Source organism: Ixodes scapularis, unplaced genomic scaffold, assembly GCF_016920785.2.
Source record: "Ixodes scapularis isolate PalLabHiFi unplaced genomic scaffold, ASM1692078v2 PGA_scaffold7__128_contigs__length_106722199, whole genome shotgun sequence".
In the NCBI taxonomy this organism is placed as follows: Eukaryota; Metazoa; Arthropoda; class Arachnida; order Ixodida; family Ixodidae; genus Ixodes; species Ixodes scapularis.
In genome coordinates, this window is record NW_024609882.1 from 56802775 (window position 1) to 56819392 (window position 16618).

The window sequence follows — 16618 nt, forward strand, 5'->3', positions numbered from 1 at the left end:
ATACATCATTACGCGGAAGCCAATCATAAACTGCATCACTGAACATTGGTCAAAGTACTCAGGATAAATGCGTTTTATATATCTATCGTAATTATTTTCTTCATACAGACTATAAAACGAACGTTTTATTTGACATGTTTCTTCAAATAAGACAGCCAGCGCAATCGCAGTGTAAGCCACTTTGCGTTTTCACCAAAACAAAACAAGTATGTTTCGCATCATCATGGGTCTAAAGCGAGAACAACATTAGTCATTATTTCTAAAGCATTAATTACTAGTGAAAGTTGAACCATCCGCTTTTCGCACAAAACCGTAATATGTTTTCTCCAATCCCGAAAAAAGATAGTCGTTGATGGTTTCACCTAAGTGTTGGAATGAAAGAAATCATTGGGATTAGGTGAAGCTTTATAGCCTTATGATTTTCAAAACACGTTATATACAAAAGCATAAAGTACAATATTTACACAAAAACATTTCTGTACACAAACAACTCACCGTTGTATTTCGTGGCGTGCTTCAAGCATGGAAAGTTGAATAATATCCTAAAACTTAAACCCCATTAAACTTAGAGTGAGATATCCTTGTCGTGTTCGAAATATGAAAAGCAAGCGTAGCAATCTCATTTAATTTTAATATTAAATTACACAATGTTTAATTATACTTCCCGCATAACAGCTGCATTCCTTTAACATCGTTGTTATTAACCCTTTCTACACAAGCAAGATCTGCGAGCGTAGCACAGTCTATGACATTCAAATCACCATTGGCAGCGAACGTATACCACTAAGTTTAACAGCACGTAACTAACACTGTTTCGCACTTTCAACTTGAAGGTCCAGCAAAGAAACCTGACCCTTCTTCAGTGTTTCTGACAAGGTACAAGCATAGACTTCTGTTTTAAAAATGCTGTAATTTTATTGCTGATAAACTTTCATAAAAAAGACAGCAAATTTCCGAGCAGGGTAGCCAAAGCTAACTCAACAGCAATCAATATATTGAACGACATAAGGTACAAACCTGAAACGTCAACTAAACAATCCATCGAACATGATCTGTTCACGTGGTTCGTCAAAGATTTACAAGTAACCGGCGACATTAACATGGGCAAATATATTTTATTAAACGCAAGTTACACATGGGCTCATGGTGATATTGTTCCTGCCTCTTTTGCTGGAAATTCAGAAAATTTTTATTAGCGTTCCATGCCGGGATGCGTCATATATAAGCCCGCATATGTGAGAAATCGTTTTTTTTATTGTATTTTGAGTTGCCATCTTCAAAGTAGTTTGCATGTCACGCCGACTTGTTCCAGAGATTTGTCTTCGATGGATGGTGCCACGTCGAAGTTGCGACACTTTTTCTTCATTTTTCTTTTTCTTTTTTTATTCCTCTGCCTCTTTCTTAGCTCCAAGGGCCCATTCGGGTTTGTCCACCTGCAATATGTCAAAATAAGATGAAAGTTTAGAAAAACGTAATTTTGTATATTATAACAAATGAGTCAGTCCATGACTTGGAGCCGCTGTCTAGAGTAATACATTCAACTATGTAGTTATTTTACGGCAAATATGTTCTACATTTGTTTTGTTTCTTAAAATAATGCATACCTGAGACTCTTAGACTTAACAAAATCACTTGTACTATATTCTATCAGCTTTAATTCGCAAATAAAAAAATATTTATATTGTAATTTAAAAGTATAATATGACCAGAATGACGATCGGGGCGTGAAAATTCTTGCAAAGGTGTTAGCGAAACCTTCAAATAAAGCGCATGCATTCACACCATTTCAATCTGCCACACGATGAAAACAAGACATGATTAATATTGTATTGAATTATGCAGATGTGTTGCGTCACAGTCAGCGTATTACTGTTCCTGCAACAAAAGTTTTATATTTGATATTTTTAATAGTTTCTACTGAAGCTCGACCAAGTTCTGTATGTTTTCCTTTGCGGGTTTTATTACCTATTCGATTTTATTCCACTTGAAAGCACACCGTCCAGGTTTTGCTTAAAAGTGCAGAGTATGGTTTACACTATGAAAGCTTAACACCATATTGCACCATATTGCATAGTGCCTCGCTGTCTACATAAAATGCATACGTTCATGTTATTATCCTACTCTTATCGCACATGAAACAAACATTCACATCTTCACAAAAAGGCACTACCTTTGCATAGTCGTTAGTTCACCGGTGCACTTATTCAGTTCATATTTTATTTAGATTTGAAGAAGCTCCGGTGGCAATTTGCTTTTGGTCTAAATGAGAGAAACTGTAATGACATTTGAGTTTCACGTTGACCTTTAGCAGTAAAATTTTTACCAAAGGCCCTTCTTTTGTGTGCCACAACCAACGTAAAAATTTGTGGCATGAGAGCTCGAATTTTCTAAGAATTGGCGCATGTACAGTACAGCGTTCATGAAACAAAGAAAGTTCTAATGCCACTTTAATGTCACAAATATTGGAGAATGCAACCGTCTCACCTATTTGGTTGCACGTGATGCCAGGAGCACACTAAGCATTCGAAGCCGATGAAGGATCAAACCTAATTTCAGTATGAGATTTTGGTGTCGTGCGGGGATTACAATTACTCCTGAGATCTATCTGTGATATCAGATTTTGTTCTGTTTATGATACAACTAAAACTTTCGCTTCTCAATTAAAGAAAACTTTCGTGGGAAACTTTAGGCTTTAAGGAACATCGGGAAAAAGGAATGATAAGGTGTATTCATTCTAAGCTAGGGAAAGGCGTGCGGGGGTGTTAAAAAGGATCCACAGTTCTGCCAGAGAAGAAAGCACAAAACAATAGCTTTGTTGGCGGTCAATGTTTGCGACGTTCGTTTTATGACTGATTTCCTTGCGGCCTGAATAAACTGATTAAATAATTTTATTAGCAAGGTACATACCATTATGATTCACGGCTTGTGTAACTGAATGAATGTAAGATGAATGTATTTGTGTTTTTAATAAATAATTAGTATATGTATGTTGTTTTGTGTTTATTAAGATGTTTATAAAAAACACACATTTGGTGTGTTGTCATTTTTAACTACTCTTTCCAACTACCGCCAACGTTGCCAGTTTTTAAAAAAAAAGCAAAACATCAAACCCGTACGCAAAAGAAAGCAATATGTTTATGCTGCAAAAAACGAGCGAGCGTGGTGTTACACGGCGAGAAGGCAATTTAATAAAAACCGGAGCACCACTCCAAGAACACACAACAAAACTCATGCCAATAGCTGGTTGTTATGGCAAACGTATAAAAAACGCCTTGCGCAAACTGGGATCACAAAAAGCGTTTTTCAGAAAGTAGCCGTAAGCACAAAAATCGGCGACTTCGCCCAAAACATCAAAAACGAAACCTCTCTAAAGTTGAAAAGGACGTTTCGGATTCTCGAACAAATATTTCATAAAGACATTGATGGACCGCACTGTCGGGTTTATCGCAAAATTGTCTAACTTTAGGGCAGATGATAAGAAAACTTTCGAATGCTACGTTTGGTACTTGAGGCAATTTTAGAACAGGCTGCCTATTTGTACATTTGAACAAGGGGGGCCTGTTAGCGTTTCTAGTTTTCTTTTGGGATCGATATTAGAATTGTGTCTATAGTTAGGGGACGATGTTTGGCTTTCTCAACCTCTTATTTGGCGGCCCATTCTGGGACTTCCTTCCTGACCTGGAGAGTAAGAAGAGAAAACGCATTCCTGAAGTTCTCAACGCAAGCACATCTATGCTTGAAAAAGAGCATCAAATACCATTTAAAGGCACTGAGAGCTTACGAAACGTCGGGCGTAACTCATTCTGTTTGGGATTCTTGATTTATTATTTGTTTTTCGGTATTAATACCGACTAAGACAGCAGGTTCATTGAGCGCCGAGCGACAATAAGATGCTCGGACACTCCCCACGCCTTGTGTTCCTAAAGCTCTCGGTGAGTGCAGAAGACAGGACATGCGCCATTGCTTTTCCAACGTCATCGCTAGTAGATGCCCCAAAGCAACCCATTACACACCTGCGTTGCCTCATGGGCGTCTAATGCCAGCAAGCGCTGACTCCAAGACGCACGTGTTCGCCACGTTAGGCGGAGCAGAAATGGAGTAACAATACAGTACTGCGCACATCTTGTCTTCTAAATGTTATTGCCACAGAACAACTTGTACGTGCACTTTCCAATCATGAGAAGTAATTCTGTAGTCTGGGCGAGTAGGAACAGCTCCTTATTGAGCAAGAAAACACTTTAGGAGTTGGTCTTCTTAAATAATTAAAATAATTTATATCCGGAGGGAAAGTTGTCTGCACCTTGCGCAGGGGTTACGGTGGCGTCGGAACGGCGCCGTAATAGTGGGTAGACCACAATGCTAGATGCCTTGAGGTTTAGCTACTATTTTGTTTTATCAATCAGTCAATAAGAACTCGGTGTTCTGACCGTATCGCCCCCACTATGCAAGAAGAAGACGAACTTTCGGTCGGCATTGTTTTGCTTATGTTCTGTTATACATATTTGGTTCTGCCATGATGTGCACTACTTCAGAGGGCACTTAAGTGAACTAGAAATTGCATGTTTTTCTTCTATTTAATTCATGCTTGTCTTTAGTGCAAATATATCAACACGGGTTGAATTCGCATATCTCTCCACTGCTTTCTTTTGACTTTGGAGAAGTAAGTCAATTTAGTCAAATAGTGATCAAGTATCAGCGCTTTGTGAATGCGAAATCTCTAAACAAAGATTGTTTATCATTTTAAGTTACCTTTATTGGATACTCCGAACACTACATGCCGGTTTTGGAAAGGCAAATTGGGCATTGGGGGGCAGCGGAAAGACCACATTTTACACGTTCATTGCGAAGCCCATGGAGCATTCTCATTACTAGTCCTATCGAATAAAAAAACAAACTAACATCGCACGCTTAGTGTTCGAGTTTATTCGACAGAGCACAGGATCGGCAACCACCTGGCAACAACAATGCGATTTCTGATAAGCAATTTTTAATAAGGCACAACATGTAATTGTCCCCGAATGTGGCTTTTCATAATTGTCTTTTCCAATTCTTGCATATTCCTAATGGACTTTGGTTTGGGCTAGCCGTTCTATGGTAGGTATAAGGTTTAAAGCTCAAACAGACAGGAATGATAGGAAATAACACAAACGAAAGAAACAGGCGCTGTCGTCTGTGTTATTTCCTATCGTCCCTGCCTGTTTGCTCTTTAAAACCATATCCCTTCGCATATGCGTTGCTGCCGGCAACGCACGGTCGCCTTTACATCGTTTAGGTTTTCACCAAACTTTTCAAGTTAGTTTAATGTTTATGCTAAGGCAAGTGGCAAGCTCCTTCAAGCCGAGGTGCTGCACGCCTTGAGAGAGAAGCTTCTTTCGACGGTGAACTGAACTTATGGCACCGCCCATTCATTTACGGTCAAAATGAAGTGATTTCATATTTCCGGTGGCTTTTTAGATTTGCTATCTTCCGCCCAGAGTTGTACACTGTACGTTATATATAATTGACACATTCATGACATAATCTATTTAGAATGAAGGTTATAATATACGTTGTAATCTAAATACATAAAATATGGTATATGGACGCCGCTCCAGTATTTTGAAACACGATTGCGTTACCTAACTACTTTCAGAGAGCTTACGAAATTCGAGGGTCACTAAATCAGATACGTCACTATTGCAATTTAGTATAGAAATATATTGGTTAATTATTATTTATTCAATTACATATTCTTTTGAGGTTACCCAAAGCAAGGTTTGGAAATAATTATCAATTACCAATATAAACACCAAAAATACGGCTACACTTTAATATTATAGAAAGGATCAGTGATCTAAACATCATAGCTTATGATAGATCAAACAGACCGTCTTAAGCTGTTCGACTTTTGCAATCAGGCATCAAATATTTTTTTTTATTTGAAAGTAAATCATATTAAAAATAAGAGCGGTAATATGGTAAGAGCTTTTTATCAGAATAATGTCGGGATTTATTTTGAATACGGATCTTCGGACACAGGGTCTTTACGTGTAAGAGTTACTTTGTAGCGCAATAAGATATTATATTAAATTAGATTTTGCAAACCAGAAATGAATGCCTTCAATTTTATAAATAAGCTCTAAAACTGATTATTTGTTCTTACTAATTGTTTTTGCTATACAGTTTAAAATGCTCCATGAGAAATGCATTAGGTATATATAGTCATGCAGGAACCTACACAAGAAATGACGCAGCGCTTTGTGCGGTAAATATAAAAAAAACACTTGAGAAACTTAAGAACATTTGCACAATGTACCAACTCGCGCGACTACAAACGTCGTCATATTTTTATGTTAGGTAATGCTCTGCTTCGAGTGCATTCATCCTACATGCCACTTACAGGTCCTTTCTCCTCGTCCAGCTTGAAGGTCTCCTTTTTAACAGACTTAAGGTTGGACCTGAAGTCAACCTCCGAGGTGCTCTTGGCCACCATCTTGAGCTTGTCGAATCTGCAGGTTGCCGTGCACAAATACCCAGCGTTGTATCACTGAGAGTCAGATCGTTTTCTGATGAAATGTGTCTGTTGATGCTTCATGAAGCGATGCGTGTTTGTAGTTTATCATGAGGGAACCACATCGTGTCATACATTAAATAGGATTTTGTTTTACTAAAATATTAAGGTGGGCTAGTTGGATATGCATATTACGTATAAATAGCCGGAAGGTTAAATACACACTGACGGTGCAAGCGCTAACTTATAACTGCCGTTTTGATGTTCATAAGGAATACGAGAAAGAGGCAGCGTTTTCTTCTCGTCTTTCTTTTCGGTAAATAAAAAGCCTTCCCAAAATAAGCTTGACTTAATGGGATGAGGTCGTTACGTTCGAAGAGCTGAGAAATAACTAAAAAAGGAAGCGGATAATGTTACGTTCAAAAATCTGAGAAATAGTTGAAACGAAGAGGAAGTTGCTCACAATAAACTACGGAAACAACCTCAAGTAACAAGTTAAGGTAGTGAATTTTTTGTCACTTAATGACACTGATGGTGCACTGACACAAGAGTTCTCCTTTTCTTTGATGGTCATCGCGTCATATAGTTCCCTTGATCTCTTCTCAAAGGACCTTCGAAGGACCTTTTTCTTTGTCATTATCGGTTTGCAGTGACAGTCTCTTATGTGCACTGCGAGATGCCCCGCTGGTGTTACTTTGAGTGAATAAGCATGTTCACGTAACCTGGTGTTCACGCAGCGGCTTGACTGACCCACGTGTACTTTGCCACAGGTGAAAGGTATTTCATATATAATCTTGCTTTGGCAATATATATATATTTGCTTGTGTCTCAGGTCCCGTCTGGACACTTCAGTCTTGATCCCAACACAAAAAAAGTTACACGTGCTCTAAGAATGATCAAAAAACTCGTACGAAATGTTTCCCTCAAAGTGAAAGATTTGTTCTATTCAATACCTCACGTCTATTTGTTCGTAGCTGTAAGAGAAGGTATAAAGAAAAATGGTGCAATGATCTTAAAAAAAAATTCAACTTATATCTTGAGTCAGTATTGGAGCTATTGATATTCTACCTAGCATCTACACTCGTCTCCATTCAACGGATATACTTATTTGTAAAACAAAAGAATTCGCATATCATCATGTGCTGTACCCATGTTATGCGACATAGTCTTGTCCAAATGCGATCAGGCTATCGCCCAGTGGGTGTCCAACAATTAGGTGTCTATAATATAAAGATATGTAGACGACTATCTTATGCTACTAACAAGTAAACATGATTTAAATGACGAGCAAAAAGGCAGCAGCAGCAGCATACGTGCAATCTTCACTGAAAATACTCAAAGGCTCAACTTCTCACACGAGCTACCCAACGACAACAGCCTTGAATTTCTCGATCTGCGACTAAATTACGACTAAACCACACGTGCAGGATGTACGTATAACTATAGAGAAAACATTTACTCTAATACCAGTCTTCTCATTAAAACTAATTAAAATAGCAATTATTAACAGATGTTTTAGCGCTACCCGCAAGATTACATGTGACCACAAGGTGGGGCAGAGCTTTGAGGCACAAATACAACTCAAAGCATCCTCTTTTATGATGCTGTAGAAAGAATGGTCAACACTCACAGACAGAAAGAAGAACCCAAGTACAAAGGACAACGCCCGGCCGTGATTCCGTACATTCACCGGCTATCACACAATATAAAAAGGTGTCTTCCAGGTTCGACATCGATGTCGTATTTTCAGCACCAGACAATCTCAAGAAACTTTGTCCTGAGATAAATACCCCACAGGAACGTCAGAATGAATGCGACCTGAGACACAAGCAAGCAAAGGTGGGTTCCAGGTATGACATCCCTGTTGTGTTTTTAGCACCAGACAATCTCAAGAAAATTTCTCCTAAGATAAATACCCCACAAGACGGTCACAATGAATGTGACCTGAGACACAAGCAAACACATATACCCTTGCAAATCCAGGTTATATATGAAATACATTTCATGTGTAGCAAAGTAAACGTGGGTCAGTCAAGCCGCTGCGTTAACACCAGGTTACGTGGATATGGTTCTTCACTCGAATCAACACCAGCGGAGTACCTCGCAGTGCACGTGAGAGACTGTCACTGCAATCCAATTCTGAAAAAGAGAAAGGTCCTTCGAAGGTTCCGTGAGAAGAGATCAAGGGAACCATACGAGGCGATGACCATCAAAGAAAAGAACTCTTGCGTCAGTGCACCATCAGGGGCATTAAAGGGCCCATGAAACGAATTTTGGGTTAGGACAAATCATTTTAGATTAGGATTTTACTAATAGCACATCGTTCAGTGGAACAAAAGAAAAAAGGTCGAAAGTCAAAAGTCTGACTTTCAGCGCGAAAATTTGAAAACACAGCGGACTATTTCGTACCTCCTCCCCTTCGTAAGCTCTCTGCCTTTTCACTGTGATACATCCGTGGTCCCAAAAGCGCGTCATCTGGTCCAAACGTACGTCACACGAAACCGGACCTAAGTTATTTCCTTCACCTCTAAGCTGACATTGTGGTGGAAACTACGCGCTTGCCGGACCAATCAGCCGCCTCCCTTTCATCATCTGACCTCATTCTCTGCGTGTGGGTACGCGCGAAGGAGCGTGGTCGCGTGGCAAGTCTGGCCGGCCCAACGAGCACGTAGCTTCCACAGCACTGTCAGCTTCGGGGTGAACGGGGTGGGGAAAGCAAATTTTGTTTGAATTTTGAGCGACAGGCTAATCTTGTAGGGAGACAATGGCTCTGTCCGGGTACACAAAGCAGATTCCGAGCAAAAGGGGCTCCCCTCTTTTCGTCTTCTTGAACTGTTTGGTGGAATGCGGGATTTATGAGTTGAGGAGGACAGCTAAAGAGGAAAAACTTGGAAAAGCGTTTCATGACCCCTTTAAATGACGAAAGAACTTCATCACATTAACTTTCCTACTCGAGGTTGTTTCAGTAGTTTAGTGTCAGCAACTTCATGTTTCTCTCTGCTATTTATCAGTTTTTGAACGTGACATCATCCTCCTCCTTTTTATGTTATTTCTCAGTTATTCCAATGTTACTTCAACTTTCCATTAAGACAATTCAATTTTGAAAAGTTTTCTTTATATATGTATATGCCGAAGAGAAATTTATGAAAAAAACGCTACCTCTATCTCGACTTCTGTATGAATATTAAAACGACACATGAGAGTTAGCGCTTGTTTTTTCAGTGTGTCCTTGATCTTCAAGCAATTTATTTCTAAAATAATTCTTCTTGTCACAGATTATTTTATGGTAGCATAATATTATTTTAATTAAGAAAAGCCAATGGTTTCTGATAAAACTATAGTTTAAATCTCTCTAAATAGGCCGATATATTCTATAAAGTGTCCAGTACTCGTCAACCTGGCATGGTGACAAAGGAAAGACTAAGTTGTGGGTACATATTATCAAACAAAGCAATGATAAAACATTCTCATCATTTCAGTTAAAATAAGCTTAATCATATCAACCCGAAGCTTGATTTATTATATTCGTGTGTACCGGCCCTCATTAGAATACCTATTGTGAAGTACTGTAAATAATTTTATCGTTCTAGAGTACACAACATTACACCACGAGGTTAAACAGCTATATGTTCATACATATCATGGCATGTACATTAATGTGTGACCATTTGTCTAGAAATAATTTCTTTTATAAAAATACGTACTTTGAAACTTTCTTGAGAGCGGGCTTCACGCTGTAAAAAGGGAAAATATTGATTAGATCTTAAAAATAATATTACTAAAGTAACTCTATATAGCGCAATAAGGAATATATTCAATTACGCATAAAATACTTACAACTTCCCGCGAAGATCGTTGACCTGGATGGTCAGCTCGTTGATCTGTTGAATTATACGAGTTTTAATACACCACATATTGCCAACTGAAACTTCATCATTTTTACCGAGTATATGTTTATAATTTCTGTTTATGTAGCTTTAAATATATTACTTAGAAAGGCATGCTTGTAAAACAAACATTTGTATACTAAGTTAACTACTCTGAACTAACACCTGTTCATAAATACAGTCTTCTAAAACTAAATAAAAGCCTAGTCTTGTGACTAATCGCGGAAAGGTTGCTTGATAGCCTACATATCTTAAATTAATCAAAAGCTGTTAATTACATGACATTAAAACATGGGGTATGTTTATACCTAATTGGTTATTTTTAAGTATTCTATATTCTAGGTAAGCAAGCACCGCAGCTAAGAATCACATGATTATTCTACTTTTCCTAAAGAAAAAAAACACCCCTACAAATATACTTCTGCATTATCAAAAAGTTACTTGAACGTAACGATCTCGAAATAGAGAACATCCATTCATTTCGTTCTTCTACAAAAAGCGTGCAACAAACATGCAAAGAAAAAAGCAAAGAAATATGTACTGTCTGTAATGAACTGTCTGTGCAACTACTGCAGTCTGCGTGCTGCGGAGCCTTCAAGACCTAGTTTTCGGTGTGGGCCCACTGACCTCGTAGTCTTTTTGTCTGACCAAGTACTCAATGTCGTATTTTGAGCTTTCCAGCTGGATCAGTCTGTCGTGGTATTCTTTGCAGATCGCCATCAGCGCGGCTGTGGAAGCAGGCATAGCGGTTGCGGTAGCACCAAGCAACCCAGCAGTTAGTATTTGAGCAAGCGAGCCCCGTCCTTACGATGCCTTGCGCATGGTGTGCCCATGTACATGTTGTGTACGGTCATCTTTCTGTACTACACACTTAAAGAACTGCATTTATTAGTAAGAGTATCCCGTTGTTTTTGCAAAGTCCAGAGAGCCATTTGTAATGTGAAGAAGTATCCCCTGATGTTGTATCCAATACCCTTATTGCAAAACGTTTTAGAATTTTTTTGTCGGCTCTTAATGCTGTGTGAACAGTGCTCGGGTCTAACCGTTTTTATGTTTTAATGTTTAAATGTTGAGCATTTCATTGATGACAGCGCGAGGCATCGTAAAACGTCGGCTAAGCGAACAGAGCGCCAATTAATTACAACATTTAATCAAACAGAATTCAGGCATAGCCTGGTACAAAAAGATCGCGATGCTATAAACAAAGTACTCTAAAAAACTCGCAATTTGTCAAAATAAACTCAATATAGGGGAATGTGCCATAAACTTTATTTCAGTGTCATAACTTCCCGTGGAGAAAAGTGTTAAAGGATAGAACACTCGCAGAATGTTAACTAAATAATTTGTTAAGACGGAATTAAAAAACAAATTCGAAATAAAAAAAAAATTTTCTGAACAGACACTATTTCAAAAGAAAAGTAAATGTACAATAATTTGCTCGCCTCTCAACTTGGCAGTTTAAACGTTTTTAATATATTTATGCACCTGTGCAGTTAAATTATAGTTCGCAAGTCATTAACACACAATTTGTTAAAGGAACAAACCATCAAACCCATCACAACGCAAACTAAAACACTGCAAGAGATATCTCGGTTATTTTGGTGGTTTGATCATTTTCAATTAGAGCGAAAACGAAGTATGAGTGACACGCGGTTAGTGGCTTCATAAAGCGTTTCTTGGCGTAGTCTTGGCAGACGAGCTGTAATTGGTTGGCAAAGCAGAAGCCACACGTAAGTGTTTTCCTTGCTGAAGTTGTGCTTTTTCACGTCTTCTTGTTTGATGTGTAAATAGACAATTGGTCTTAAATCATGCTCCAACGAAATATTCCGTGAAATAGTCTTTATAAAATAAATATACACAAATAAATTTCTGCATTAGATTAAAGCGATTAGCTTCTTAAATATTTGTTTTCAAGAGATATTGTAATAATAATTTTTATTAATTTTTAAAGGAATACATATTTTTGCGCTAAATAATACCAGTCATCTGTATCTTAATAAGGGGTATTGTGTACATCCATAGCTAACGCAAAACGTTTCCTTATTTCACAAATTATATTTGAGAATTTCTGTACTTTAAGGATTTCTAACGAGAAAAGGTCAACATTACTTGATTTATGTGACACCATGGTATGGATCACTTTTGAGCACCCTGCTTAATGTTTGGTGATGTTACGTGTGTCCATGTCTTGGACCTATACCTTTTTCTCGAAACTCATTCCTGATTTTTCACCATCAATTTTTCGAGGGTTTCGACGAGATGTCCATTGCTTCGAAGTCCGCCCTTGAACCGACCAAAGTTGGTGAGGATTCTTAATTCTATACAAGAAGAAACGTTAAGGGAGGCGCAGATGAGCGCGCGCAGTGATGTTAAGGTGCCGATCTCTGATTGGAGGAATAGTAAGTAGATACAAAAGCCAGCTGCCTTCGTCTCTACCTGATGTCTCCCTTCAATCAGGGCGAACAACAGCGTCGCCTGCTCTTCGCGCTGGGTGTGACAGACTAGGCCCTCGGCCACTCTGATTGGATGGAGACAGTATGTAGAGACTAAGGCAGCTAAAATTTGTGTGTACCCACCATCCTTCCAATCAGGAATTGGCGATCTGACGTCGCCGTACGTTCTCATCTTCTCCGTTCGTTCAGTTTCGCTCAGTAAAAAAGGCCGTTAAGCGGAATTTGCGATGTCTCGGAGTTGTTGTGGTGTTGTTTCGGCGTTGTTTGTTTGCAGCCAGGCCACACAAGCGGATGCCGATGGTTCGGAGTCCTACCAAGAAGTCCTTCTGCCTGACTTCGTACTCCAGATCGTACTTGGCGTCCTCGAGGGCCGCTATCCGGCTGTGGTACTGTTTGAGAATTCCCTGCAGTGTGGCTGCTCGCACAGAGACGCACAGTGAACGTTAGCATGCACAATACAAAGAAAAGCTTAAGGAGACGTAGGAAATCAAGTTAAAACACAAATCTGCATTGTAATGTGCACCAGGAGGATACCCTGAAAAACATTGTTGTATTGATACATTGCGCTATGAAAATAATACCTATTTATCTTAAGCGTTTCAAATTTCGTAATACTTAACGTCAATATATTTTTAGAATAGACAGTTTAATTGTTACGATAATTGTCCATGTATATATATACATATACAATATAACTCCCGACGTGTACCTCTAGTTATATACTTTTTACATGTGTGTTCAGCCTCCAACATTATAAATGGCCCATTCGCCGAGGCTGCTTATGGGGCGGTGCTGAGCAGATTTTGGCCAGGGGCACTTTACTTCAATTCGAAAGCATTAACTGCCCCATGGAGCGGAGCCGGCGTTGTCCGTAACCGCGCAAAACGACAGAGAAATTCCCTCCACGCCGTAACAGCGAAAAGATGACGGAGAAATTCCCTCCGCTGAACGGCTGTTAAAATGGCTGCGACTCGGTCCGCGCGCGGGATGGTTCCAAGGAACGCCACCCTACACTCCTGGCGCTGTTCCCGCGCGCCGCCGCAGCAGAGCACACCCGCTGCTCCCCCGAGCCCGGCCGGCCGGCGTCCGCAGAGGATAGCGGGGCGCGCAGCTTGTAGGAATACGCTACGTATACGAATGCTTTCGCATTCCTACACGTATTCAGTGAGAAGATTAAACAACTGCTGTTTTATTTTCACACCCAAGGCGATCTGGGACTGGATGTAGCGAATCCATCGCAGGCGACTGAAGCTACCTCGTAGAATGGGCTTTTCATATAATGGGAGAAATGTCACGATTTCTTCCACTTCTTCGTATTCACACTGATGTAAAACATCGATAAATGCCTTTGAGGTAAAGTCAATAAAATTAAAATAAACATATTTTCCCCTGACAACGCCACGGTCAAACCACTCCTAGAATTATAGAAAAGCTGCGCAGTAAGTTTTTTTTTTTTTTTTGTGCACTATCAATGTAAAGTTATTACAAAGTCGTCACCCTGAAAACGTTTGATGTCCTTTAATATTTTAAATGGCTAGTTCAAAGCAATTCCTACATTGCCGCCGTCCATCTTTCTTTCCAGTTATATTAGTTTTCACCTTACAATCTTTCGGAAAGCCAATAAAAAATATCACAAAAATAATTTATGGTACAATTTATTTTTAGACTACTACAAGCAAAGGTGATTGAACCTAACGAGAAAGATCGCTAACTGCGTAGTATGATTCTTTCACTTGTTTATATATTGGGGTACCATCTCAGTTTTATTAGTATTTTATATTTAAATTTCCTTTCACTTTTGAACATATTTATACTATCAACTCAGATTAATTGTTGCTTTATTGTATGCCTTTCTTTATTTTTTATTTTACAAAGTTTTTTGTAGTACATCTTTTATTTTTAATCTTGCTATTTCGCTTGTTAAAGGTTAGCCTACTAACACTTACCGTAGCAAAAAGTCCCTGCCATATGAATATCTTTTTTATAACTTCTGGGACACCTGCTTGACTTATTGACAAAAAAGAAAAACTGGGGCTGGCGCATGATCACGAGCAGTGTTAGTAAGGTAAAATGGGTGACTTATGGTCACACGCCGAGTTGCCTGCCAACCCTAGAAAATAACATAGAAGCCCTAATAAAAGAAGAGACTATTTTAGGTGTCTCGTGCCAACAAAACATACCCTAGGGAAGACCTTCGCATACGCGTCGGATTCCGCCAATTGTTGCTAGGCCTAACTCAATTGCGCAGAAGGAACTTGAAGATCGCTACCTTCGCGTTACACTTACTATTTCTGAGGGTACTACCTTGTTATGGACTAGACGCTTTAGACGCGGCTTTAGACCGGCATTAATTGGGTCTCTTATTGTTTCTTTTACGTCGATTATAATACAGGGTTCTTGTGCAATACAACTGCCTGTAAAAAATTAAGTTTCCGGGTGTCCAAACATACGATATTTAGAATTTCCATTCAGTTATAGTGCATTTAAGAACACGCATTCTCAGCGTTCAGCTGTCCCCTCCTAAAGAACAAGCATCTTGCTGCAAGATTTCGGCATCATTAACATTCGTGGTAATAATAATAATAATTACTTGACAAATCATTCAAAGAGAAATATTTAGAGATTCGGGACATGACGTTTTGTTGTGTCTTTAAGTTTCAAAGTCGCCGTATATAAATAAAGAGAAAATCAAATATATAATTCACAAACATATCTTGAACTTAGTTCTTATCATCTGTTTAGCCTCAACATTACACTACATAAAAGCGAAACAAAAATCATAAATTTTCCAATTACGTTTTGTAAAGCACAAAAGCATTCAACTGTGGTGATTGTCACAATCGCGAAGCTAATTCAATAAATGAGCGTCAAGCCCAACGACTCATGCATTCTAATACGTCAGACCGACCTTCGTTGCAGTTGTCCACAGGTTTGGGAGCTCCGATGCGCTCAGCAATGATCTTCTTTCTCTGTTCAGCTTTTCTTTCTTGCTCCTTCTTGAGCTCCTCAGCGGCCATTTTCCTCAGCAGAGTCTACAATATTTTAACACTTTTATGTTTACCGAAAAAAGAAAAAAAAAGCAGGCGAGCTGCTACATGTTGATAAGACCTAAGACCAGGGGTGGAAATATGTTTTAATCGGACTGTCATTCATGGATGTAACAATCGGGAAACCTATGAACGTGTAACTAGATTGTGTATGTTCCATTTTCCTACAACGAAATCATTTGAAATAAACAAAACTAGAATACCAGTTTATCTGTTACGTGGATAAATAAATGCGTTGTTCAAGCTTATGTACTCACCCTGAGTTTCTTCTTGCGCTCTGGTGTCATGAAGCCCCTCTTTCCTCCAGACTTCTTCGCCTTGGCCGCCTCTTCGAGGCGCTTGCGCACCTCGGCCTTTTTGCGCTCCTTTTCCTCCATCTTCCTCTTCTCCTCCTGGCGGAATCCCCAAGAGGACCCTACTATAGTAACGCATCCCGGAAACACGTAGCAACACTCTGCTACTGGGTGCTATGTCCTGCTGGGTGTTGTCTGCAATCAGAAGCCTCAAAAGAAAAATTGTCTGGCATAGGCCCACTAAAGAAGCTGCGCTTCAAAGTAACGACACTTCAGCCATTGTCTTGCCTAAATTCTTTGCTGCCAGCTGTCAGAATTCGTATTTAAAATCGCGAGAAACTCTTTCCTGACATTCCAGCATCATAGACAAAGTCCCTGACAAAGCAAAACGGTTTCGCTTGAACCTCCTGATACAGGAACCTAAAGCTTTGGATGTCGCATTTTCGAA

The 16618-nt window shown here is 39.2% G+C and overlaps 1 protein-coding gene across 2 annotated transcripts in view; it reads right to left on the reverse strand.

Moving 5' to 3' along the window:
* Positions 1-1095: 1095 nt before the first annotated feature.
* The window catches only part of LOC8042738 (troponin I), a 32228-nt gene continuing 16705 nt past the window's right edge, over positions 1096-16618 (reverse strand). Inside the window, exons 5-11 of one of the 2 annotated variants that reach the window (XM_029993156.4) lie at positions 16135-16269; positions 15739-15862; positions 11005-11105; positions 10328-10371; positions 10195-10224; positions 6380-6488; positions 1096-1433 (exon numbers count right to left, since the gene is read on the reverse strand). In XM_029993156.4, the coding sequence (XP_029849016.1) occupies positions 1383-1433; positions 6380-6488; positions 10195-10224; positions 10328-10371; positions 11005-11105; positions 15739-15862; positions 16135-16269 (594 nt within the window). In that variant the 3' untranslated portion in view covers positions 1096-1382. Of the gene's footprint in view, positions 1434-6379; positions 6489-10194; positions 10225-10327; positions 10372-11004; positions 11106-13144; positions 13246-15738; positions 15863-16134; positions 16270-16618 lie in introns of both variants that reach the window. The other variant, XM_029993155.4, reaches the window with a different exon arrangement.